Genomic DNA, 26798 nt, shown 5'->3' with positions numbered 1-26798 from the left:
CCAAGGCCACACAGAGAAACCCTGTCTCAGAAAAAACAAAACAAAACCACAACACAACAATAAAATAGAATTAGGAGTGAAATAAACCACAAATACCTAAGACGTTATGCAGCCTCAGATATTTTGTTAGAGTAACAGAAATATTAATACCCTCCCTCGTTTCCCTCAAAACTTCTCACATGAGCAGCAGCATCTGCAGTAGACATGGGGAGTGGTGGGAGGGGCCTTCCTGGAGGACATAACGTAACAGGAACACACAGCGACACAGCATCCAAATGGAGGGCCTCACAGGGAGCTTGTGTGAGCCTGCTGAGAGTCCCATGGACTGACCAGGTGAAGAGACTGAAGGGAGAAAGGGGCAAGCTGGCTCCTCCAGACCACCTGTTGGGTTTCCCCTCCTGACAGTGAGGCATGAGATAGCAAACAGCTGTGTCCCAGAGCAAAAGACACCATACTTGTGCGTCGTTCTGCCCAGTGTTGAAATCAGAAGTGGATTATCTTTGTGCCTGGGTCGCCTACCTCGATGCCTCTGATTTTTCCTTTCCTTAGGGATTTCTGAGAGAAGGCCTATAGAAGGCCAGGCTCTCCTCAGACTCTCTGTAGGGGAGACTAGCTTTGGGACGCTGGTCTTGCCCTCACTCCTCAGTGCTGGGATGAGGCACCACACTGCCTAACTTGTTTCATCAGTGCTAGGGGTTTTGTGTTTGTGTGTTTTGTTTGTTTGTTTGTTTGCTTGCTTGCTTTGGTTTTGGTTTTGGTTCCAGCTGTCCTGGAACTAGCTCTGTAGACTATGCTAGCCTCGACCTCACAGACGTCCTGCTGCCTCTGCCTCCCGAGTGCTGGGATTAAAGGCGTGTACCATGCCTGCCTCATTAATGCTGGTTTTTGGTGTGTGGGGTACTGAGGCGTGAGCCTGGAGCCTTGTTTATGTGACACGGACTTGCTTACAGAGCTATATGCTCCCCAGTTCGGTTTGTTGTTTTTGATACAGTGAAGACCTGGGGGCCTTTCCTTATCCAAACAGGCCTCAGCTGGGCTTGCCTTTCACAGAGAAAAGTAGTTTCCCTGGCAGGCCTGTGCCTAACATTCACAGCATGCTTTTGGATGGTGAGGAAGCCTAGAGTTGGATTGCCTTCAGCTAAGGAAAGGTGAGCAGCTGGTAGAGCATAGAATCTTATCCAGCTACCCGAAGCGTCTTTTTCAGTTACCTCTCTTTAGAGTTAAAGAGGAGCAACAAACAGACGCAGTATTCTCGGTAGAAAAGGGGAAGCTGGCCAGAAGTCAGTGAGGTTTTATGGGCTACTAGGGCAGGTGAAGAATCCGAGGGAAGCGGGCCGGCAGGTTGCCAGGAGGGCAGCCTGTAGTGGCAGCCAGGGCCCCTCTTCTTTCTGGGTGACTCTCCACCCTTCTCCGAGAGCTGCGGCGGCGGTGGGGGTTGGGGACTGGCCTCCCGTCCTGGAACAGCTGCAGCGGGCGCTGGGCCCGTCTGGAATGCGGGAGCAGGCTGCGCACCAGGACTTTTATGGAAACTTGCTGCTGGCGCGCGGCGGCCAGAGGGCTCCGGGCGGCTGGAGCAACGTGGGCAGCGCGCAGACCCAGACGCGCGGCGCGGAGCAGGAGGAGCGGCGGGGCGCCCCGGCGGCAGGCGGGTAGGACGGCTGGGTTGGGCGGACGCGGCGGGGCTGCGGGCCCGCGGGGAGGACTGCTCGCCGCCTAGCTAGCCTCGTCTGCGGGTGGGTACCTTGCCAAGCCCTGGTGCCTCTGCTTCACCCGCATCTGAACGGCTGAGTTTGGGGTAGAGTGTTTCCGGGGAGCCGAGTGTGTGTACACCCCTCCGCCGTGGACCCCCAGGGTCTGAGCAGGTGAGTTCACTGTGGCACCCAACACGTGCCCGCTGCGGACGCGGCCAGCAGCGGTTGCGATGTTAAAGAAATTGCTGATGAGTCCTGGTGGAAGCTGGGGAACAAGGAATTTAATAGCCTGCCGTTCCTGGTCTCCAAAAGTCGGAGCGAAGACTTCGTATGAATAAATTGTGAGATGTTCAAATGCTGTCCCCCCCCAAATACACACGTGCACATATACATGCCCGCACATATGTGTGTGAATGAAAAATGATCAAGTTGAGAGATTACGTTATTACTTTGAGAGATGCATTTTATTTTTAAGGCTGCAATGTGGACGAGTTGAGCGTAGATAATGTGGTAAAAATAGCATATGGCATGCCCTCGCAAAGTGACCTTTTTCCAAGGCAGAGAAAAGAAGCCCCACTAGGAAATCAGCTCTCTGACCAAAGCGACCTGAGCGGCGTTCATCAGCCAAATTTTGTTAATGAGTTTATACAGCAACAGCCCATTGTGCTAGTCTCGGCAGAAGTATGATGAAACAAACTCAAGCTTTTAGACTATATTGGTCACACGATATTCAGGGGACTCCATCAAATTCCCCCCAGTATCATTCTTTCATAGTTTGAATTATGCTGGGAAAAAAAAAATCAAACTGCATGTGTCTGGTTTGTTTGTTTGTTTTTAAGGTGTTTGTATGGGGAAATTTTATAATTAACTGAAGGGAAGGTGTGGGGGCGGGAGGGGTTTGTAGTATAGACAGACTTTTTTTTCCCTGTAGTTATTGCCACTGAGCTATTTCATATCCATCTATGTTGTCCAGGCTGGCCTTGAATTCACTGTCTAGAGCAGGCAGGCAGGACTGTGAGCCTCCCTTCTGTCTGGTCCCCAGAGCAGTCGGAACCACAGGCCTTCACCCTCAGGCCCAGCACACAGCTCAGTACTCTGTCTATTGCCTGATGCTTCTGAAGTATCATTTAAAGAGAAACACGGGCAGTTTGCATTTTAACTGCAACAATTGACTTGGAGAGCACAATGCAAAAGCTGCAACAAAATTACTTTAAATCTCATTTTCCTTCTTGCAGCTTTTGATGCAATCCAATTTTAATAGATTTCCAGTGATGCTGAGGAGCATTTTCTTCCTGCTTACCTTAAAATGAAATTTGTGCTATTTTAGACATTTTGACATGTAAGGCTGATCATTGTCAAAATGTATGTCATCTTGAGAAGACTATATTTAGCATCAGCCAGGGAATATATTATCTGGGTTTGAAAGGTACTTTGCCCTGAAATTTCACTTGAAGCTTTAGGCTGGGGCTACATTTGTGAACAGCATGAAAACTGTGTGTGCCTTTGTAGAGATTAACTGAAGATTTCGTTTGCTTGGAACCTAAGTGCCTGAAATGATAGGCTCCATTTGTAGGGAGAAAGCTCTGTTATCTTCCAAAACCCTAAAGGAATAAAAAGCATTTAAAAACTATCAGTTCCCAGGGTGTGGTGGCACACACCTTTAATCTCAGCACTCGGGAGGCAGAGGCAGGTGGATTGCTATGAGTTCGAGGCTAGCCTGGCCTACATAAGGAGTCCAGGACAGCCAGAGTTACACAGAGAAACCCTCTCTTGAAAAACCAAAATAATAAAATAAAAAACCATCAGTTCTAGGTGCCTATGAGGATGAAGACAGAGTGGCTGAAACTGGAACATGGCATACAAAGTCTCTTGGATGTCTTTCATTATATAGCCATATACAAAGCATCTCGATTTCCTTTATAATTTAGAGGGAAATGACTTGCCACACAGTATACACATTTGAAGTTACTTTTTTAATTTAAATATTTACTGTGAAGTGTGGCTTATTCTATAGTATGGTATTTGTGTGTTTGTTTTGAGTCCATGTATGTGTGGGCACTCTGTGCATGCAGTACCCACACAGGCCAGGCGAGGGCATCAAAAGCCCTGGAGCACGTGCTCTTGACTGCTGAACCATTGCTTCAGCCCCTTCAGTGTACATTTTGGTAATGACGGTGTCAGTATGGGCTGTACCTGGCTGCTACCTGTAGCTGTGTGCTTTTTACACTCTAGAATGGGTGGATTTAAACTGAGAAATCTCTTAAACTATGCATCATAATTTGTATCATAAAATTGATACACAGTTGAAAACCATGAGGGAAGGTGAGTGTAGTGGCACAGGGCCTTTGATCCTAGCACGCAAGTGGCCGAAGCAGGTGGATGGATCTCTGGGAGTTTGAGGCCAGCCTGGATATCTGGTTCCCGGATAGCCAGTGTATATATAATAGACGTTGCCTCAAATTAACAAAAAATGGGAGTGGGAGGAGAAAGTTAGCATTCGTGGGCTGACTCTGTCAGTTTGTCAACCAAAGCAGGAAGATGATTATGAATTGATAATTAAAATAAATGATTTTAACTGTGAAACTTAGAAGCATGGGGAATTTTTTTTTTAAATGGTTTTTCGAGACAGGGTTTCTCTGTGTAGTCTTGGCTGTCTTAGACTTGCTTTGTAGACCAGGCTGGCCTCGAACTCACAGTGATCCACCTGCCTCTGCCTCCTGAGTGCTGGAATTAAAGGCATGTGCCACCACACTCGGCTCTTTGGGGAGAGATTTTTGAAAAGGAAGCCTTTCCAGGACTTCTCATTCTTGTCCCATTTATTTTTAGGAGTGGTAAGTGTTGGTTGTTTTTGGTTTTGGCCTCTAGAGCTTGTTCATTGTCTCAGCTTTGTGGTCTTCACATAGTTATCTGAGAGAACCACTTAGATTGGCCTGTAGGAATGTCTGGGGTAATTATCTTGATTAAGGATGCAGGAGGGCCCAGCCCCTTGTAGGCAGCCTCATCCCTAGGCTGGTGGTCCAGGGCTCTAGAAGAAAGCTAGGTGAGCATAAGCCCTCCTGTGACTCCTACCCTGACTTCCCACACCAGATGGGTAAGCCAAATTAACCCTTTCATTTCCAAGTTGCTTGCAGTGAGGATGTTTTATCATAGTGACATAATGAACCTAGAACCTCCAAGAAAAGTAATCACTATTCTACCTCCTGTCCCACTGGCTTCTTAGCCAATTCCAGGTTCCCATCCAACTGTGCTCCTCAGTGAAGACTGTTTTCCATTTTAGATAGCGTGTGGAAGCCCAGACCTCTTGAGCAGTTACTACAACTCCTCTATTTCCTGAAATTCTGGCTTTCTGATTGTGGTTTGTTTTGGAGTATAAATCTACCCCACTTTATTTTCTGTTAAGTTAGGTGAGTGGTTGTCACTAGGCTCCTTTGGCAGTACTACCCACTTCTGATGTAGGCTGAGTGTGGACCTTGGAGTTGTCCTCTTACCTTTGCCATCTGCTTGCCTGCTCAGGTATGACATGAGCTTGTTCTGTGTTCTGAGGAACACAGCAGGTTTACTTACCAAGGCTCCAGTATGGTAAATACACTTTGAAAAGTATTATAACCATGGAAAGGCAGAATGTTATAAAGTTATTACAGAAGAATGCCAAAGTAGGCTGCAACTTAGCTTTTTTCGGTTTTTGAACATCTATTTCACAATATGTCCTAGTTTGCATTGTGTTGCTGTCAACTCAAGGGCCTGGAGTCTCCTGGAAAGAGTTTTAGTGGTCTTTGTCAAGATGGTCTCTGGATACGTCTGTTCCAGATTGTTTTAACTGACCTAGGAGGACCCAGGTTGAAGCTAGTGATGTGCAGGTGAGAGTCGGAGATGCAGCAGTGAGCCGCGTTTCTTTAGGATTTCTACCTTCCTGCCCTGCTTGGGCTCCTGCTCTAATCTCTTTCCGTGACGGTGAAGAAAATGTAAGCTAAGTACAGTCTCCTCCTGCTCACGTTTTTAGTCAGTGTTGTATTGCAGCAAAAGGAGACCAGAGTGGTAAGACCTGGCTTCCGACTTTTGAGATGTGATGAAGTATGTGACAGGTTTTACAGTGTAGCTTTATTTTACTTTTTCTTTTAACAAATTAGTCTTGGCTGTATAGTCCTAACTGGCCTGTACTTGTGGTTCCTGCCTCAGGTTCTGAGTGCTGAGCTAGACATGCACCATCCCACCTGTTTTTGCTTTTGTTTTTTTTTTTTTTTTTTTTTTTGGAGACAGGGTCTCTCTGTGTTAGTCTTGGCTGTCCTGGATTTGCTTTGTAGACCAGGCTGGCCTCGAACTCATAGCGATCCACCTGCCTTTGCCTCCCGAGTGCAGGGATTAAAGGCGTGCACCACCATGCCCGGCAGTTTCTCCTTTTAAATTTTAAGCCTTGTGTAGCCAATGCTAGCCTGGAGCTCATAGCAGTCTTCTGCCTCAGCTTGCCCAGTGCTGCAATTACAGACTTGCACTACCAATAGCTGACCAAGGGTATGCTTTTTGTACAAGTGGTAAACATTTAGGCTTAAAATTTATATTTATTTATTTATTTTGGCCTTTGAGACAGGGTTTGTCTGTGTAGCCTTGGCTATCCTGCACATGCTTTGTAGATTAGGCTCGCCTCAAACTCACAGAGATCAACCTGCTTCTGTCTCCTGAGTGCTGGGATTACAGGGTGCACCACCACATCCAGCTAGGCTTAAATTTTAAGCAGTTCAATACAATTTTGTTCTTTCTTTCAAAGAGTTAGGTTTTAACATTTATTTGAATATACTTAATTGTGTGTGTGTAAAACATCCTTAAAATGTTGACACAAGGGCTGGAGAGATGGCTCAGTGGTTAAGAGCACTGTCTGCTTTTCCAAAGGACCCAGGTTCAATTCCCAGCACCCACATGACAGCTTACAACTGTAACTCCAGTTCCAGGGGATCTGACACTCTCATACCAATGCATATAAAATAACTTAAAAAGTTGAGAAAAAGCCATGCATGGTAGTAGACACTTGTGATCTTAACACTGGGAAGGTGAAGTTACAAACTAGGCAGGACTAATCTACAAAGTGAGGTCCAGGCCAGCCAGTGCTACAGCGAGATATGGGGGTTGGGGGGTGTCAAGAAGAATTAAATCACAGGCTGCCTGGGTCACATAGCAAAACCCTTTATCCATGCAACGAAGGGAGCAGGGGCCTAAGACAAATAATTTGCTTGAATCCAGTGGAGGCTGCCACTGCCTGGACAGTTTTGCTCCCCTAGTTTATATAGAAGTACAATCACATGTGATGGACAGCTATGGTTTCAAATTCATTGTGTGCATTATCTGCTGTTCTGAAGTGCTTTGGCTGCATATCTAAAATGTGAAGGAAAGCAAAATAGGGAAAAACAAGAGGTAAAACACAGGTCTGATGACAAGAGTTACTATAGCTAGTGTAAGAGTAAAGCTAGGCAGAGGCTGGAGAGATGGCGCAGAGGCCAAGAGCACACTGCTGCTGCACCTGTATGGCGGCCGAAGACCTTGCAGCTTGCCTGTTCAGACACCAAACATCACTTTAATACTGGAGTCAGAAAAGCTCGTGCTCCTAGATATAAACTCTTTTGGTATTCAGTTACTGGACATATAAATGAATTTAAGCCTGTAGTTTTTAGATCTGTCTAAATGTTTACTTTCTATAATGGGAACTGACTTGATAGTTCTGTGACTGCCAAAAGGTGGTCTCAGAACCTGTAGCAGAAGGCTAACAACAGTACCCTTCTCCAACTAGGTGACCTGTGTAAGGTCATATTTTCTTTATGTGTTTCAATTAAAAAAACATAGCATAGTAATTTGAGTGTAGAAGCAGATATAAGATGTTTTTCTCAGTCGGGCATGGCGGCACACGCCTTTAATTCTAGCACTCGGGAGGCAGAGGCAGGTGGATCACTGTGAATTCGAGGGCAGCCTGCAATACAAAGCAAGTTCATGACAGCCAAGGCTATACAGAGAAACTCTGACTCAAAAACAAAACAAAACAAAACAATGTTTTTCTTATTAAGCCAAATATGGATTTTCAAACCTTATAAAACAATACCATGGTATCTTTATTTTGAAAAACAGTTATTTTCATGGTGCTTTATGGTGATAATGTTTGTAATTTTATTTAAGTGAACTAGTAAGTATATATTTGGTCATATCTGTAGATAAATTTATATAAATAAAATTTATCTAGCACCTTCAAAAATGGGCCTGTACTGAGCCCTGAATGGCAAATGTTCAACACTCCTTCGTGCAGAACTTCACTTTTGACATCTATATTATTAATGCATTTCCTGATATGAAAAAAAAAGAGCCTGTGGCTGGAGAGATGGCTCCACACATAAAGATGCTCACTGCCACGGCTGCTGACCCCTGAGCTCCGCTTGGGAGGAGAGAGCCGACAGGCATGCCCATACTCATACACAAATAATAAATCCTTTCTAATGAGCGCCTCGCATTTTTATAGTTGTTATACCTTGTCTAGACTTTTTAATCCTATGAGAGCAGATAGTTTATCCTGTTCATCACTGTACAACAGCGCCATGAGACACCCTAACAGACCATAGGAAGACACTCAGCACACATCTCTGAATTTACACATTTACTAGGTTTTTAAAGATTTGTATTATTTCATGTGTGTATGTTTTGCCTATACATGTATGCCTGTGCACCATCTGCATGCCTGTTGTCTGCAGAAATCAGGACAGGGTATTGAATTCCGTAGAACTGGAGTTAAAAGATGCTCCGAAGGCAGCCATGTGGGTGCTGGGAACTGAATCCAGGTCCTCTGCAGGGGCAAACAGTCCATTTAACTGCTGAACAATTTCTCCAGCGCCCATGTTTATCGACTTTATATACTTTAAAAAAAATCATTATTAGTCGGAGTGGGGCATGCTCTACCATGTGTGTGGAGGTCAGAAGACGACTTTCTGGTGTCAGTTCTCTTTCCCCTAGGCACTGTGCTGCCAGTGTCCGCAGGGACAGTCCTGAGAGAGAGCCAGAGAGAAAGGGGCTGCTGTAGAACCTTCACAAGAGCAGGAGGAAGAGACTCGCTCTTGAGACTCAGATCAAAAGAGCCCTTGCTGGGTGTTATTGTGGAGCTTTTAAAGTCTACCTTTACCAAGAATATATACTTAAAGTTCTTACTCTGATAATTCATAGTAGTTAAACATTTCACAGAAACTACATTAGAACAGTTGTCCTATAGCAGTGAAGGTACCTGTTTCATTGAATCTTGGCATCTACTGAAAAGGAGCTGGTTGGTAACTTAAAAATAGTTGCCAAGATTCTGGAGGAGAGTAAACTGTTAAAATGGATACTGTCAATTGTATAGGATATACTTGAGTAGTGAGGATTTCTGGCAAGCACAGTTGTGTTTAATTAGGGAGAAGTTCCCCTGCAAAACCAAACAAAATTCTTCCTGGTGGACTTAACTGTTGGCTGGTGATGTAAAGAAGCAGAGTGAAAGATGGTAAAAATAAGTCAGAGTATCACAATTACCTCACTATTAAGAAGTGACTACTGTACCAAAAGCTGTGATATTTAGAATTTAGAAACAGGTCTCCAAAAGTCTGACTTAAAATACTGTACAGGCAGTTTATAGTGAGAAAAGAAGCAGAGAGCTACAGGGATTACCAGGCAGTAAAGCATTTGCTGCACACTGTGAAGGCCTGAGTTTGGATCCCTATCACCTGCAAATCTGCAGTCCCAGCACTGGGGAAAGAGAAGCGGCCGGGTGCTGGAGTTCAAAAAGAGACTCTATCACTATCTCTGAACACAGACATGCATGCATGTGAGTACACATGTGCTTACATGTGCCCCCCAACTCCCACAGAGACTAGAAATTGAATCAAAAACAGGGATCTATGAGACTGGTTAAGTTTTGGCATGAATGTTGTAAGGCTTTCTCTGATGAAATGTATTTCAATTATTAGGCAGCTCCAGAAAGCAACTGATGCCCTGTAACCCTGGCAGGGAGCATAAAGTATGAGTGCAGAATGCAGGACTAGGCACCTAACGGAATATGCTGCCTTCCACTTCTGTCAGGTAGCTGTGTCGAAGCCTTATGAAACTGTTCAGATAGAAAATAGACTATTTGAAAACCTGGCTTCAAGGTATTTATTAAGAACAAGACATAAGCCGGGTGTGGTGGCACACGCCTTTAATCCCAGTACTCGAGAGGCAGAGGCAGTTGGATCGCTGAGAGTTCGAGGACAGCCTGGTCTACAGTGACTCCAGGACAGCCAGGGCTACACACAGACCCTGTCTCGAAAACAAAACAAGAACAAAACATATGGTCAGTGCCTGTCTACTCAGGGTTTCATTCCTCAACATCTAGCAGAGAGTCTGGGATGGTAGATGCTTAACAAGTGCCCGTGTAATGAGGGGAAGCCTTTGCTTCTGGACTATCACTAAATGATGATAATCGTATGATGGGTAGGGTGGCCACACCTATAATCACAACATTTAGGAGGCAGACTTAGAGATTCAAAGTTTCAGGCCAGCCTTAGTTACATAGTGAGACCTAGTTTCAAGTGCAAAACAAAAACACACATCTATAAAGATACATGCACACGGAAAGTGAGCACATGGAAAACATAAGCTGTGCTATCAGAGAAACGCAAATGAAGATGACATATCATTCAGCACCACAGTAGCCACAACCCAGAATGCTGGCACCAAGTGAGGGGGAAAGGAGAACAACCTAAATTCTCCTTCACTGCTGCTGGCAGTGCAACAATTTGCACCACTTTGAGAGTCAGTTTGCTGTTTGACTACGCCAAACACATTGTTTTTGTTTTGGTTTTTTTGAAGACAGGGTTTCTTTGTGTAGTCCTGCTGTCTGGAATTCACTCTGTAGATCTGGCTGGCTTCGAACTCAGAGATCCTCCTGCCTCTGCCTCCCATGTGCACTAATAAAAAGCACAAGCTATTACCACCCAGCTACTAAACACATTCTCACTATGTCATGACTCAGTATTTATCCTGAGGGATTTAAAGTTTTGTCCACTTAACAACCTTCATGTGGATGTTTAATACTGGTTTATTTACAATTGCCCAAGCAGGTGTTACCAAAATATTTTTCATTGGGTGAATGGATAAATATACAGTAGGATAAATATTCAGTAGGATGTGCAGCACTCCCATCAGCTTGAAAGGGATAATTTTAAAGGCTATATTAATGAGCAAAGTGTATTCATATTTAAGAGTCAGATTACAGGAAATAAAAAAGATGACTTTAAAGGAAGTGTGGGAGCGGACGTGGTGGCACATGCCTTTTATCCCTGCACTTGGGAGGCAGAGGCAGGAGGATCACTGTGAGTTCGAGGCCAGCTTGGTCTACAAGTGAGTCCAGGGCAGCCAAGACTACACAGAGAAACCCTGTCTTGAAAAATCAAAAAACTAAAAATTTAGAATAAAATAAAAATAAAATAAAGGAAGTGTGGAAGCTACCTCAATCTGTCTGGTACTTATAGTATAATCTACTGAACAAAAATACAGTACACACTTTTCAAGTGCCCCTGAGGGCCCATCAAGCTCCTTTGGGCTATACACTCTCTTGGACTTTCTAAACCATGCACCTTGTATTTTCTGTACCATGAGTCCTAAAGGAAGTGAAGATTATCACAACTATTTATTTGGACTTCTGAAAGAAAGCACATAATTTAAACTATGTATCTATATAAATATATTAAAAATTTAAATATAAATTATGTATTTCTATATAAGTATACAAATTGTATATTTATCTTATGTTGATAAAATATATCAAAGGGAAGGTCATTAACATTCTTATACAGTATTAACTCATTTGCTTACTATATTGCCCTAGCTGTTCTGAACTCGCTTTGTAGACCAGGCTGGCCTTGAGCTCACAGCAATCCGCCTGCCTCTGCCTCCCAGTGCTGAGAATAGAGGTGTACATCACCACGCCCGGCTGGCCTGGAGCTTTCTAAGTGGACCAGTCTGGCCTTAAATCCAAAGAGATCAGCTTGTCTCTGTTTTCCAACTGATAGAATTAAAGGTGTGTGCTGCCACACCCGGCAACATTATTATTATCTTACAGGTACAAAAATATACAAAACTTCAGCCCCAAATCACATAGAGCAAACATGAATGACGTTTCACAAAAGGCAGAGGTAAGTCTCAAAAGCTGTTTGTGTAGGTCTTGGCTGCAGTGGGGTGGGGGTGGGGGGACTTGGAAAGGGTGGAAGAGGGAAAGGGAGGAAGAGAGGAGCAATACATGGTTGACTAGAGGGTTGTGGGAAGGGTAATATTTAAGTGTTTGTAATTGGTAATATCAGGATGTACAAAGAGAGAAGGTTCAGCTCTTGCAGTTTGGGCCAGTAACTTAGTCTGGGTTCTGGGAAGCTCTGCAAGGCAGTGAAGTGATAGGGGATAGCACCTTAAGTTGAATTTTACGGACACCAGCCTTAGAAATGATTCCTTCAATGTTTGTGTTTATGAGGCTTGGGCCTGTGGAGGTGATGATTCATTTTTAGGAGGACTCTCAGGATCTTCCAGCAACTGCAGCAAAAGTCCTCTTAACTTTCCCCCCCTTTTCTGCTTCTTGGCTATAGTTACTGAGAAGTGAAAATCTCTGAAGCTGACAAAGTGACAACTAAGAAACATGGAAGGGCCAGTGACATGTAGTAGATAACTATAGGAGAGCTCTGCCACAGATCAGCAAGCAACTTGCCCTTGTCTTTAGGAAGGTTTGGCATTCTGACACTCAATTTACAGAAACTTAAGGAAACAAACTTCTAAAAAAGATGAGAAGATCTGCATTTCTACTTTTAGAATAGGGAAACCATTGCTTCAGATTTTCTTTAAGGTTTTCCTTTTAGAGCCTAGTCTAGGCAGTTGGTGTAGTGACCCTGCATATTTTAATGGGGTTTTAAGAAGTAACACAGGGGCAGTGCAGCACAAGAAATGACTCACTTCTTGAGGCGTTAAACTGACCTTCAGCTTTGCCTGCATTATCTAATATAACAGTGATAATGCTATTTATAATGCAAGCTTTATCTCAAAAACCTAACCACAGGCCTTGTTTTCAAATTCATATACTTTACTGAGATTGACCTTATTAATTTATAAGGAAGTGATGTTAATTTGGGTCTTTAATAATAGGGTGGGAAAATAAAGTACAGATTGTTTTTTATGAGAGTTCAGTATTTAAATTTTATGTTTTACCTGCCTTCGGCCTCAGTGAAGGCTACCACTAATTGGGGTTTCATTTCTGAAGAATTTTAGTTTAATAACATTTCTGCTCTATTTTCTGCAACTTCAACTTAAAAGTTTTAGAGAATATCTAATCAGGCAGTAAAGATCTAAATATTTATATTGATGTTGATACATATGTTAATGAATCTTATCTTTGCCTAATTTCTTCTTTTTAAACTTTCTTTTCTTTCTTTCTAATGAAGATTCTGCTTTCTTCATCTAAACCTGTCCTCAAATCCTATGTGCCAAAACTTGGCAAGGGTGATGTAAAGGATAAGTTTGAAGCCATGCAGAGGGCCAGGGAAGAAAGAAACCAAAGGCGGTCTAGAGACGAAAAGCAAAGAAGAAAAGAGCAGTATATTAGAGAGAGAGAATGGAACAGGAGAAAGCAGGAGGTCATTTTATTTTATTTTATTGTGAAAATGTTCATTTTCTTCATTTTAATGCATTATTCATACTAACGTTTCATATACACTATAATTAAAGTAGCTTCCTGTATATGTGTGAGCTAATTTAAGCTACATGCATACATTAGTGTTTCCTTATCTGCAGTTTTACTCTCCATGGCTTTCATTGACTGCACTCAATCATGGTCCAAAATATTAATTTCAGAAATAAACAAAAGCTTTAAATAAATTTCATTGCAATATATTTTTTTATAATTATTCTTTTATAATTACTTGTTCTTAGTCTCCTACTGTGCCTAACGTATAAGTTCAACTTTATCAGAACTGGAAGACCTATGAAGTATATTTTCTTTCTATAAACATAATTTTCATACAAGAAAGAACAGCATGCACAGGGCTCCGAATTATCCATGGCCATATCCTAGCAGGTTCTTGTGCAGTGGGGATGGTGAGGTGCTGGTGGTAGAGGTGCTCTGATATAACCCAGTCTAATTTGGGGACAGATGTTCACATTAGCTTATTTAACCCCTAGATTAAAGAAATGCTTGCTTCTGATGATGAGGAAGAGATCTCTCCTAAAGTAGAAAAGGCTTATGTCCCAAAGCTAACAGGTAAGAACCTTGAGGGATAAATATAAATGAGATTGCAAGAAAAAGAAATATGGTCAAGTACCCATTTGTGTGTATGTATGTGTGTGTGTGTGTATTCTTAGGTACGGTTAAAGGTAAATTTGATGAAATGGAGAAACACAGACAGGAGGAACAAAGGAAGAGAACAGAAGAGGAAAGAAAACGCAGAACTGAGCAGGACCTGTTAGAAAAGAGGAAAATACAACGTGAATTAGCTAAAAGAGCTGAGCAGGTAGGTGCTAAACGCTACACTGGTGTTTGTTTCTGTAACAGAACAAATGAGAACTATTTAATACAATATAAACTTATTAATAGCAACTAGCCTAAAAGCATTATCTTACGGAAAAATACTCATTATCTCATGCCCAGTAGTATGGACAGAATGTGCCTATTTTGGGAATGATGAATGGCTTTTGTTATATGAGATCTTACCAATTGTTTCTACACTCCTTAAACTGACTGTACTTCTAACTTTTCTTGGTATCTTTGAGAATTTTATAAAGCTAATGACATTTTCATACATAAACTACTCATAATCACAAAGCACAATTATGGCCTTTTAATATTCATTAGTACTAGGTCAGGTAGTGGCACATTTCTTTAATCCCAGCAGAGTTAGGTGAATCTCTGAGTTCTAGGCTAGCCTGTCTACAGAGCGAGTTCTAGAATAGCCAACAATGTTACACAAAGAAACCCTGTATTGAAAAAAAAAAGTTTATGTGTTTGCTTGCATATGCGTATGTACACCATCTGCGTGCAGTGCTGGCACAGGTCAGAAGAGGGCATTAAGTCCCTTGGACTTGGAGTTATAGACAGTTCTGAGTCATCATAGGAACCAAACCCAGGCCCTCTGCAAGAGCAGAGGTGCTCTTAACCACTGAGCCACCTCTTCAGGTTCTTAAAGCAATATTTTAAATGCCTTAAATCAATATGCTATGTTCCTTCTGTCTCCTACTACTTTTCTAAAGAGAAAACTGATAATGAAAATAAAGCATATTCCATATTTGCATGCCCAAGAAACCCATTAACTTCAGTTTTGCAAATAATCTGTTCTGTGACAAAAATAGCTACTTGTTTGACGGCAAACAATGGTGTGTGCCAGATTAACTGTTAAGAAGAGAATTTCAGACACTTTGGTTTGTATGTCTATCTGAAGGATGCCATCAGTGTTGACCCTTCTAGTCATTAAAGACGAGCACTCGTAGCCAGGTGTGGTGGCCCATGCCTGTAATCCCAGCACTTGGGAGGCAGAGGCAGGTGGATTTTTGTGTTTGAGGCCAGCCTGGTCTATAAAACATATCCAAGACAGCCAAGGCTACACAGAGAAGCTCTGTCTCAAAAAACCAAAAGGAAAAAGAAACAAGGTTTGGGGATGGAGAGATGGCTCAGAGGTTAAGAGCACTGACTGCTCTTCCAGAGGTCCTGAGTTCAATTCCCAGCAACCACATGGTGGCTCACAACCATCTATGATGTGATCTGACGCCCTCTTCTGGTGTGCAGATGTACATTTAGGCAGGACACTGTATACATAAAAATGAATACATCTTAAAAATATGTAAAATCTAATTTTAAAATATAAGTACATTTTCCATTTAAACTTAACGACTTAATGCAGTACAATGTAACGTTTCTTTACAGTTTATTTGTACAAACTAGTAAGCAAGAGGAGTTCCTGAGCCCAGAATGGTTAATGTGATCACTGAGATAAATTACCACTTCTAAGATTGCAGGATCTTATAAAGACTTAAAAAGGAATATACCTTGTGCATTAGATATTAGAATAAAAAATAAAATCTGTGGGGGAAATCCTGTGAGTATATTATGTGGTTAGCCTTGAAGATATTCTGATAGACAAAATTATGTCCTTCCAGTTAGAGACACCAATGGCACTGGTTGAAGATGGGATCTTGAAAAGAGGCAAGGAAAGAAATCTGGGGAAGAAACATTTACTTTATATAAAGAAAACAGAAAAAAAGAGGTTGAGAAACAGTTCTTAACAGTAACCTGTGACAATCAACACTAACTGAATTCTGAACATCAGTTCTCGACTATACTGGTAGCATAGCTCCCCTGAAATAAACTAATCATTTTTCATGTTTGCTGAAAAAATGCACAATTACTTTGTTGCTTTGTAATGGTTTAAAGTGAAGAAAAATAAAAGAAAGCAACAGCAACAGAAACGTAAGCAAGCAAAATACAAAAAAAAACAAAATATAAAAGCCATAAGTCTTCTGGAAGTGACCCGGAAGAGTTGTAGGAAATAGAAACCAACCTAGTCAACTGTATCTCTTTCCTGTATTCTCAGTGTCTGGCTTCTCACATCTTCTGGATCTTTTCATTGAGAAATTAATTTGATTGTTCATTAAAAACAATTTTATCAGAGAGCCATTCAAATTTTACTTAGTATGATACAGCAACCATTTATATAGGAAGTCAGTATAATAAGTAATTCTGTAATTAAAACAAACTATCCTAAAAAAACTAACCTTAATAATATAAAATTACTCTGATAAAAAGTATCCATTATTAAAATGTAAAGTATTGTCTGGCGGTGGTAGTGCACGCCTTTAATCCCAGAACTTAGGAGGCAGAGGCAGGTAGATCTGAGTTCGAGGCCAGCCTGGTCTACAGAGCAAGTTCCAGGACAGTCAAGGCCACACAGAGAAACCCTGTCTCAAAAAACCAAAAACCAAACCAAACAAAACCAAACCAAAAAAAAGTATCTTAAACCTTATTGTTTTATTTTTGACATGGTCTCCCCCTGTGGCCCCGTGAGGCCTGGAACTTGACACACAGGGAGGCTGACTTCAGGCTCAACGGAGGTCATCCTGGCTAAACTTTTACTTCACAACAGTTCTTACTTGTCCGTTGCTTATGCTTCCTTTTCTTGAAAACTGAAACACTGTGTTGTTAAAAATCACCTATTTTCTCTCAGCAGTTTGCTAAAAGTATCAGCCTGCTCATCAAGCTAACCCAATGTTTCTTCATCTTCAGAGAAATGAGCTTCAACTTGAAATGACGACCTTTTCCTAATTCAACGAGAAAGTATTAGAAGTACCAGAATTATCCACCCTTCTAGTCTAGCAGATGTTTCTCCCATACTCTATCATTGTTATCAGTAACATTTTGCCAGATATCTTTGATAAGAAATAACATCATAACCATTTGACTGCTTGTGATGGATTTTCCTTCTGCTTTCTCAGGGGCAGAGGATGGATGGGCGTTTTTGTGTATTTCAGTTTAAATTGCTGCTAAATTAAAAATTGTTCCTTGTAAATTCACAGTCGAAATTTGAAATTTACCAGAAGCCACTGATAAATTCCTCTTCAGTTGTATGTTTAAAACCACCAAGCAGAAATTCAATCTAATGTAACGATATGAAATTCTCATTCAATAGATTGAGGACATAAACAATTCGGGAACCGAATCCGCATCAGAGGTAACAGACGTTTCCTTTAATGAAGCATTCACTGAAAATTACCTGATTCACAAAGAAAAACATGCAGAGGCTTTTATTCCACTATTGATGATAAATATATTAAGAATGTTTTTAAAAGGCAAGAGTATACTTGACACTTTTGGACACTGTAGTGTTTAAAGAAAAGTATGCTTCTGCCTACACAGCTGGGTCATGAACACAGGGTCTGTGAGTCTGTTAGGGACACTCCAAGACCATGTATTTCCTGAACTCACATCTGACATTTTTAAAGGCAGTTTCCTTTTCATTATTTGTCTTCTGTTCTCAGAGTCCCTAAGAGCTTGCATTCTGGTTTTCACACACTGTGTAGAGGGGTGTGTGTATTACCATCAAAGAAGGTCCAATAACCATAAAAGCATAGCCCACTTAATTAACAAAGTTAAAAATCCAACCAACCAATTTGATGGTGTGCCTAAAATTATGTTAAAAATTGGAAAAATTTCAATCTAGGGGGATGTATTATAGTTTATCATCTTTATTTTTGAAAAAGTAAAAGGTAACGATAAATTTGTAGTAAAAACCAATGTTAAGAGAATGCATTTTAGCCAGGTGTAGTGGTGCAGGGTTTTATTTCCAGCATTTGGAAGGCAGAGGCAGAGGCAGAGGCAGATGGATCTTTGTGAGCTCGAGGCCGGTCTGATCTACATACCAAGTTCTAGGACAGCCAGAACTACATAGAGAGACTCTGTCTCAAAACAAAACAAAAAGAACAAACTCTTAAGAATTTGTTTTAAACCTTAATAGATAAATGCTTTTACAGCTTTATCTATATTATGAATGTTAGTACATCACTTGGGTACTGAATAACTTGGACAGAGAAGCAGATTATGCTTAAGTTATCCACCATCAAATTGAAATATGCTCATATACACATTACCTTTGTACAATTAATATATAGGCTGTCTAGAGTCAGGCAATGTTATTTAATCAGGTATATTAATTCTATTTTCCAAAACATAGAATGCTTCTTGAAACTGCCATCAATGGGTCTCAGTAAAATTCATTAATAATGCAGTGAGTTCAGAGAAAGATGTGTTTAATAGTAACTAGCTTAAAAATAAGTTTTTTTTGTCCTTCATAGCCTTGACAGCAATGTAATTCACCACTTATGGAGGTGAAGTACCCTACCACCTACATTTTCATTAAGGATATAGATGCTAATTATCTATCTTAAAAATAGGAAGGAGATGACTCACTACTTATAACAGTGGTACCTGCCAAATCATTCAAGATATCTGGAAAAATAAAGAATCCTGAGGACCCAGACAAAGAACAAAGGAACGAAGGGCTTAATCATGAAGGAGATAAAACAGGATATGAAGAGTGCCGATCTCTCAAAGAAGCCAAGTGTCTTTCATTCGTCATGGTAATTTTTTTTTTTTTTTTTGGTTTTTTGAGACAGGGTTTCTCTGTGTAGCCTTGGCCATCCTGGACTCACTTTGTAGACCAGGCTGGCCTCGAACTCAGCGATCCGCCTGCCTCTGCCTCCCGAGTGCTGGGATTAAAGGCGTGCGCCACCATGCCCGGCTCATCATGGTAATTTTTACAAGAACAAATCTAAAGTTTAGTTAACAGCAACTGCTCTCTGGGTAACAAGTTTGTTTTCACAGGATGATGAAACAGAGGCCAAAAAAGAATCACATTTTCCTGGAAAACTGAAATCAACTTTTGAAGAACTGGAGCGACAAAGACAAGAAACTCGCAAGAAGCAAGCTGAAGAGGAAGCTAGACGGCGCCTAGAAGAAGAGAGGCGTGCCTTTGAGGAAGCCAGGAGGCACATGGCAAGTACACGGGTGCTAGCCTTGCCCTCATCAGCTCTGCGGGAGGCTCACTGGAAATTCAAAGCCAGTCTCTCTAAATGAGGATGCCTCGTTTCATTGTTTTTTCACAGTACTATGGATTGGACCCAGAGCCTAGTGCACACCAATCACGCACTCTGCCACTGACACTATTCAAGCCCCAAAGGCATGTTTTGAAACTGTATATATATATTCGTATACTACATACACATATAACTAATCTGTCCATTCTCTGAGTTTGAGGTATGTTGTTCAATATGCTTTATATTTTTAATATTGTATATTAATACAAATAGACTACTCAATGTGTGTGTTTTCTCTTTATAAGCTAAGCAGTCTATTTATAATGATATGGTCGTAGGGCATTTTAAAGTCAAATTAGGAATTTCATTTGAGGAGCACATGTCTACAATTCCAGCTGCTTAGGAGGGTGAGGAAGGAAGAGCACACATTCAAGGCCTGGACTACAGATTCAGTCAGAGTTAAAGGCCAACCTGGGCAGCACTCATATGCTCGGAGATGGAACACTTACCTAGCATGAACAAGCCTGAGGTTTAATCCTACTAATATAAAAAGAAGCACAGATTCCAGTCTTATTTTGAGGATTTACAAAGTTACAATTTTTAAAGTTATCACAACCTTCTTGACCAACTTTCATTAATGAAGATATGAAGATTGGTGGCTCAACATTTGAATTTTCTAGACATTTGTTTAAAATGTTAATTACTTTTGGCACACGCCTTTAATTCCAGGCAGTTAAGAGGCAGAGGCAGGCAAGCAGGTCTCTGTGAGTTCTATGTTAGCATGGTCTGTATAATAAGACTGTCTCAGCACTTAAGAGACAGAGGCAGGTGGATCAACTTGAGTTCGAGGGCAGCCAGAGTTACAGAGAAACCCTGTCTCGAAAAACCAAATGGAAATAGACTCAATAAAAATAGACTCAAGATTAAATAAAATGTATCAAGCTTTTAGAGTCTAACATTTTAAAGGGCTCATGCTGACTATTCTCATAAACTAAATGGCGTGTACTTAGAGCTCAGGTGTATGTGCACACGCATGCACGCACGCACGCCCGCCCGCCTACCCACCCACCCCTGAGCCTGAGGAAAGTGTGACATAATTTTTCTGCCAGGTGTGGTAGTGTGTGCCTTTAATCCCAGCACTTGGGAGGCAGAGGCAGGGAAGTTCTCGAGTTCAAGGCCAGCCCAGTTTACATAGTTCCAGAATAGCCAGAGCTATATCAACAACCTGACTTAAAAAAAAATTTTTTAAAGGCTTTTCCTATGAAGTAGAGGATTGTCATCTGGTATTTATAAAATTAATTTCACAATTTATTTGCTCATCTAAATACTAATTGAAACCGTTTAATAATTAGGTTGCTTACCAGTTATATTAAAGTATGCAGATATTACGTTTTTTGTTTTATTAGACAGGGTTTCTCTGTGTAGCCCTGGCTATCCTAAACTCATTCTATAGACCAGGCTGGCTTTGAACTCAAGAGATCTATCTGCCTGCCTCTGCTTCCCTAGCTCTTGGATTAAAGGCATGCTCCACTATGCCAGGCCTTTGTTTTTGTTTTTGAGACAGTCTTTGTTTTTTGGTTTTCGAGACAGGGCTTTTCTGTGTATCCTTGGCTGTTGTAGACTTACTTTGTAGACCAGGCTGGTCTCAAACTCAACAGCGATCCACCTGCCTAAGTGCTGGCATTAAAGGTGTGTGCCACCATGCCCAGCTGTGAGTCTGTTTTTATTTGTAACTTCTCCATATTTGATTATTTTATCATATAGGACATTAAAAAGGATGAGGATTTGGCCAGGCATGGTGGCCTTTAATCCCAGCTCTTGGGAGGCAGAGGCAGTTGGATCTCAGTGAGTTCAAGACCAGCCGGATCTACACAGTGAGTTCCAAGACAGCCAGGACTATTTTAGGGAGACCCTGTCTTAGAAAGTAATAAATAATTAAACTATTCTGGGAGCTTTGAGATACTCTACAGTTGCTAACTCTGCTCTTCTACCGATCTATTCCTGTGCTAGTGATTCTGAATCTTTAGTAATGAATAGTCTCTTTATTAGGTAAATGAAGAGGATGAAAGCCAAGATACAGAAACAGTTTTTAAAGAGTACCGCCCTGGAAAACTCAAACTCAGTTTTGAGGAAATAGAAAGGCAAAGGAGGCAAGATGAAAAAAGAAAAGCAGAGGAGGAGGCCCGAAGGAGAATAGAGGAAGAGAAGGCAGCATTTGCTGAAGCACGGAGAAGCCTGGTAAGACGGAATGATTAACCTGAGAAGCACTCACATCTGGTTATCAGAGCCATACCTGGCAAAAAAAGGTTGGAAACTATCATTCTTGTCTGGAAAGGTGACCAGATCTGACTATCAAGAACAAGGAAATAGAGGGGCTGGAGAGATGGCTCAGAGGTTAAGAGAACTGGCTGCTCTTCCAGAGGTTTTGAATTCAATTCCCAGCAACCACATGGTGGCTCATAACCATCTATAATGTGATCTGATGCCCTCTTCTGGCCTGCAGGTGCACATGCGGACAGAACACTGTATACATAGTAAATACTTAAAAAAAGAAAAAGAATATCCTCCTAGTTTCCTTCCATCCTTTTCTCTGCTGTCCTTTTTCTCCTTTATTCCTGCCATTTTAATCCCATCTATATTAGATGACTAACATCATTTAATTGTAATTATTTAACATCAAAATACCCATCATTCTTTCAACTTTCCATGCCATGTTTGTTTGTAGAATGGCTATCTGATCACCCAATTTGAAGCAATTTGACATACACACTGCATCCTTTTTATACTTTTAAATTTTCCTTTTTTACATTTTAATTGGCTTCTGATAAAATACAATAGTATCTGTGCCTGCCTGGGTAATCTAACCAAGTGTCTGGTTTAATCATTTGCCCATACACTCAAATATGAAACTCAGGGACCTGAACCATATGCCTTCACATTTTCATTCATGCCTAGCTAGCTATAAACTCCCATTTGTTTAACCCCCTGACTCCCTCTGGCTTTTTCACACTGTAATCCATATCACTGCTGCTCCTCCTTGCCTGAGATGACGTCCTGATTGGCGTGCTTTCTGGCCTGCAGCCCACAGTTCTGATCAAAGATAGAACGGGTTATTTCCAGGAGACAGAAAAACAAAATTAAATTGTTTCATGGTAAAATGTATCTGACATCAACAGCTTACAAACGAAGTTTGTAAAAATTTTGAGATTGCTTGTATTCAGGACAGGATAGTATAAGAAAACTGTTATTGGGGACTGGGAAGACCACTCAGCAGGGTAAAGACACCACTAAGCCCGATGACTGATTTCAGTCCTAGACAACAGCATGGGAAGAAGAGAACTGACTCCTGAAAAATCTCTCCTGACCCTGCATGTCCCCCTCCCTACCGGCACTAAATGAGACAGATAAACATTAGAAATTAAGCCCACTGCGCATTCCCAAGCTCCATTTAACCCTTTGAGAACTGTTAGGAAAGTTGTCAGTAGAAGGCTCAGAGAGGTAAGTGGCTTGCCCAAGGTCACAATCAAACTTATTCATATCCATTTACAAAACTATAAAAAGCAGTGTTATTCACATTTCTAATTTCTTATAGCATATAAACAGGTCTCACTATACCACTTGCCTATATGTATAAATAATGTACGGCATTATTTGTAATCTTATTGGAAATACTCTGAAGCTTGCCTTCTGGTTTTGGTACCTGGTATTTCTGTTGACTTTGTAAAAGTTATTTTTCAATCCGTTCTTCATGTGTAAACCAAGGGTATTAATCCTATGCTATTTTATAAGGCTACAGAGTTAGCTAAATTTATGTATCTATAACCTGGCCCGGCAGTTCTAAAAGTGTATCAACTATTCTTTCTTTCCTTCTTTTTCTTCAAGACAGGGTTTCTCTGTGTAGCCTTGGCTGTCCTGGAGCTCACTTTGTAGACCAGGCTGGCCTTGAACTCACAGTGATCCACCAGTCTCTGCCTTCCAAGTGCTGGATTACAGGCATGCACCCCCATGCCACGCTTGAACTATTATTTCTTTAAAACATCTTGGCAACAAAACTTCTGGACAACACAATTATGGCCATTTTTTTTCCTGATAAAAGATGATGATCCAGATGTAACTGATTAAGACTACGCTTTAACTGAAATGTACTTTTGTGACCAGAATTGGAGATGCACTTCAATCCAATAAAAATGTCAGTATTATTAAAGAACATCAATTTCTAATTCAAATGATTCATTGTGTACATAAAACGAGTATTTTTTTTGTTCAAGAGAATAGATGTAGATGGTTATCATCCTCCCATACCACAGATAACCTTACATTTCTTATAATGCCTCTTTATTCAGTGATTTGAGTTATGAACGTTTATTACCTCTGAATTTTTAGGTCAACACTTTTATTCAAGAAATCTGTAAATATTACTTTTTTAGTATACACAATTGTGGGAAAAAATGAAATGTTTATTTTAAACAGGTATTAGATGATAGTTGCCCAGAGATGTACAAAACAGTCTTTCAAGAAACTCTAATGCCTGGAAAACTGGAAATTAATTTTGAAGAGCTATTAAAACAAAAAATGGAAGAAGAAAGACGACGAACAGAGGAAGAACGAAGGCATAAACTAGAAATGGAGAAACAGGAATTTGAGCAACTGAGACAAGAAATGGGAAAGGTAAGGTGTACTAATATCCACTTGAGAGATACACTGGGTGTCTTGCTTCATGTGTTACTAAGTACATGAGGATATCAGACCTACTTTTATGATATGTATACTTAGTATAGGCTACCATAGGTGTGTGTGTCTGAGCTGGTAAGAGTGTAGCTAGGAATGTTGCCAGACACAAAACTGAAAACTCACTTTAAGGTCCTTTTAGTGATTTGCTGTAACTAAATTGTTTCTTTTGTGTGAGCCTTGAAGGTAATGGTTTCCTGACACAATGACAGTAAAGCTACTCTTCCAAAGGACTGAGATTCAATCCCCAGCACACACAGGGTTGATCACAACCATCTATTAATTTCAATTCTAGGGAATCTGATGTCCTAGTTTGACCTATACAGCCCATGCATGTAGCATACACACATCACGCAAGCTAACCATTTACACATGTAAAACTGTAAAATCTATATATTTTTAAAAAGTAGCCAATATTGTATTTAATTGTGGGTCCAAAGCACAACAGTTTTGAGGCTATCAATACAAGGCTTCCTTTATATGAAAGGTTTAAGTTCTTAATAAGGACATTTTTTAAATACTTAAGATTTATTTTGTATATGGATGTCTTGCCTGTATGTATGTCTGGCATCATGAACAAGCAGTGTCAGTGGAGGCCAGAAGCTGGACCCAAATAACTCTGAAAGATTAGCCAGTGGTCTTAACTATGAAGGCATCTCTTCAAGCCCAGAAATAAAACTCTTACACAGTACATATAGGATTCCATCTGTCCTGTGGCTTCCAGGCACATGCTTGGTTATCTTTTAACATCCACTGTAATTTCCTGATACTCAATATACAGAAATCTTAAACTTTTGAAGGAAGAAGAAGAAAGCGAAACTTTTGGATTGAGTAGAGAATATGAAGAATTAATCAAATTAAGAAGAAGTGGCTCTATTCAAGCTAAAAATCTAAAAAGCAAGTTTGAAAAAATTGGACAGTTGTCTGAAAAAGAAATACAGAAAAAGATAGAAGAAGAGCGAGCAAAAAGGAGAGCAATTGACCTTGAAATTAAAGAACGAGAAGCAGAAAACTTCCATGAGGTACACTACTGTTCTATTTGTTATAACACTCAACTTAAAAATAAGTCTTAGCATTTACAGTTTGTTATTGTAATAATATAACAGTTTGTTATATGTAATAATGTGGAAACTAAACAGCAAAAGGCCAGGGAGGTGGGAATGGATAGGGTATAGAATGGAGGGGAAAAAAATGTAATGACAGCCAATAAAACCTAGAAATAAGCAAATCAAGCTAAGTGACAGGCAAGTTGTCCTAGGGACACAAGAGTGAGTAGGGGTGTGTCTGAAAACCACCAACTGTGCTGTACAGTATCTACTGCCATTATATTACAGTGGCCATAGTGTACCTGGGAGGTCTGGAGGGCTAAGGCATTTCAGCATCAAGTTAACAGGTATGGCTCTTTATCACTGACGATGACCACCACCACCATCACCACAGAAACCAGCTATTAACTGGAGAACACTAGTATTTTACTGGTCACATGATGGGTTAAATCTCAACTTTAAAAAATAAGTTAATTTTATGTACATTGATTATTTTGCCTGCATCTGCCTGTCTGGGGGAGTCAGATCCTGTGGAATTGGAGTTAGTTGTGAGCTATCTGGTGACTGATTCTGGGTCCTCCTCTGGAAGAGCACCTAGTGCTCTTAACTCCTGAGCTATCTCTCCAGCCCTCAAAACTGAACTTTTAAACATCACAGAAAGTAAAGTTCAAACTGGCTAATGACTGGAGAAAGGCAGGATGAGGTCAAGGATAGTCTGCCTCCAGGAGACCATATCTTAAAGCCCTCATCTATCAAGCGAACAGCTCAACCAATATGTAGTTGCTCTTTTGTTAAAGGTAAGCATGTAAAATCTGTAAGAATAAAACAGGCATGTTTGATGTATGAGAGAGATCAGGATGTCAGCTGTTTCCAGTGAATGATGTAAGTCCCTTCTACCCACCCTGGGTCAAATATCATTAAGAACTTAAAAAAACAAAACAAAAACCTTTTGGGGAGGGGTTGCTGAAGAGATGGCTCAGTGGTTAAAAGTACTGTCTGCTCTTCCAGAGGTCCTGATTTCAATTCCGAGCAACCACATGGTGTGGCTCATAACCATCTATAATGAGATCTGGTGTCCTTTGGTGTGCACGTTACATGCAGGCAGAACATTGTACATAATAAATCTTTAAAAACAAAACAAAAAACTTTAGGTAAAGTTTTACAACTTCCAAGGCTAGACTTCCCCTCCTGGAGGCAGAGGCAGATTTATGTATGATCTTTTATTTTTGGCTTTTCTTTTTTTTTTTTTTTTTTTTTTGGTTTTTTCGAGACAAGGTTTCTCTGTGTAGCCTTGGCCATCCTGGACTCACTTTGTAGACCAGGCTGGCCTCGAACTCACAGCGATCCGCCTGCCTCTGCCTCCCGAGTGCTGGGATTAAAGGCGTGCGCCACCACGCCCGGCTTTTATTTTTGGCTTTTCAAGACAGGTTTCTGTGTAATAGCCCTGGCTGTCCTCAAATCTACAACAATCCACCTGCCTCTGTCTTCCAAGTGCTGGGACCAAAGGCACAAGCCACCACACCCCAGATTTATGATCTTAATGCTAGCCTGGTATACAGTGAGATCTTGTCTTGGGGTGGGGGCTGAGAATCAAGTGTATTCACAATTATTAAGATTCTAGATTTCAAGGTCCAAATAACCTGTGTAACCTTCGATCAAAGACTCCAATGTCCAGCTGGGTGGTGGTGATGCACTACTTTAATTCCAGCACTTCATGGGCAAAGGCAGGTGGATCTGAGCTTAGGGC

General features: G+C 41.0%; 1 protein-coding gene across 1 annotated transcript in view; it reads left to right on the top strand.

Annotated features, from left to right (window-relative positions):
• The first annotated feature begins 1540 nt into the window (after positions 1–1540).
• Positions 1541–26798, top strand: part of Nexn (nexilin F-actin binding protein) — a 28267-nt gene continuing 3009 nt past the window's right edge. The window contains exons 1-11 of the mRNA XM_051165479.1: positions 1541–1649; positions 11785–11857; positions 13145–13336; positions 13881–13959; positions 14061–14209; positions 17375–17416; positions 18636–18821; positions 19066–19236; positions 21327–21515; positions 23748–23945; positions 24806–25027. Coding sequence (XP_051021436.1) covers positions 11831–11857; positions 13145–13336; positions 13881–13959; positions 14061–14209; positions 17375–17416; positions 18636–18821; positions 19066–19236; positions 21327–21515; positions 23748–23945; positions 24806–25027 — 1455 coding nt within the window. The 5' untranslated portion in view covers positions 1541–1649; positions 11785–11830. The remainder of the gene's footprint in view (positions 1650–11784; positions 11858–13144; positions 13337–13880; positions 13960–14060; positions 14210–17374; positions 17417–18635; positions 18822–19065; positions 19237–21326; positions 21516–23747; positions 23946–24805; positions 25028–26798) is intronic.

This window comes from Acomys russatus, chromosome 23 (assembly GCF_903995435.1).
Source record: "Acomys russatus chromosome 23, mAcoRus1.1, whole genome shotgun sequence".
Lineage (NCBI taxonomy): Eukaryota > Metazoa > Chordata > Mammalia > Rodentia > Muridae > Acomys > Acomys russatus.
This window is presented reverse-complemented; position numbering and strand designations above follow the sequence as displayed.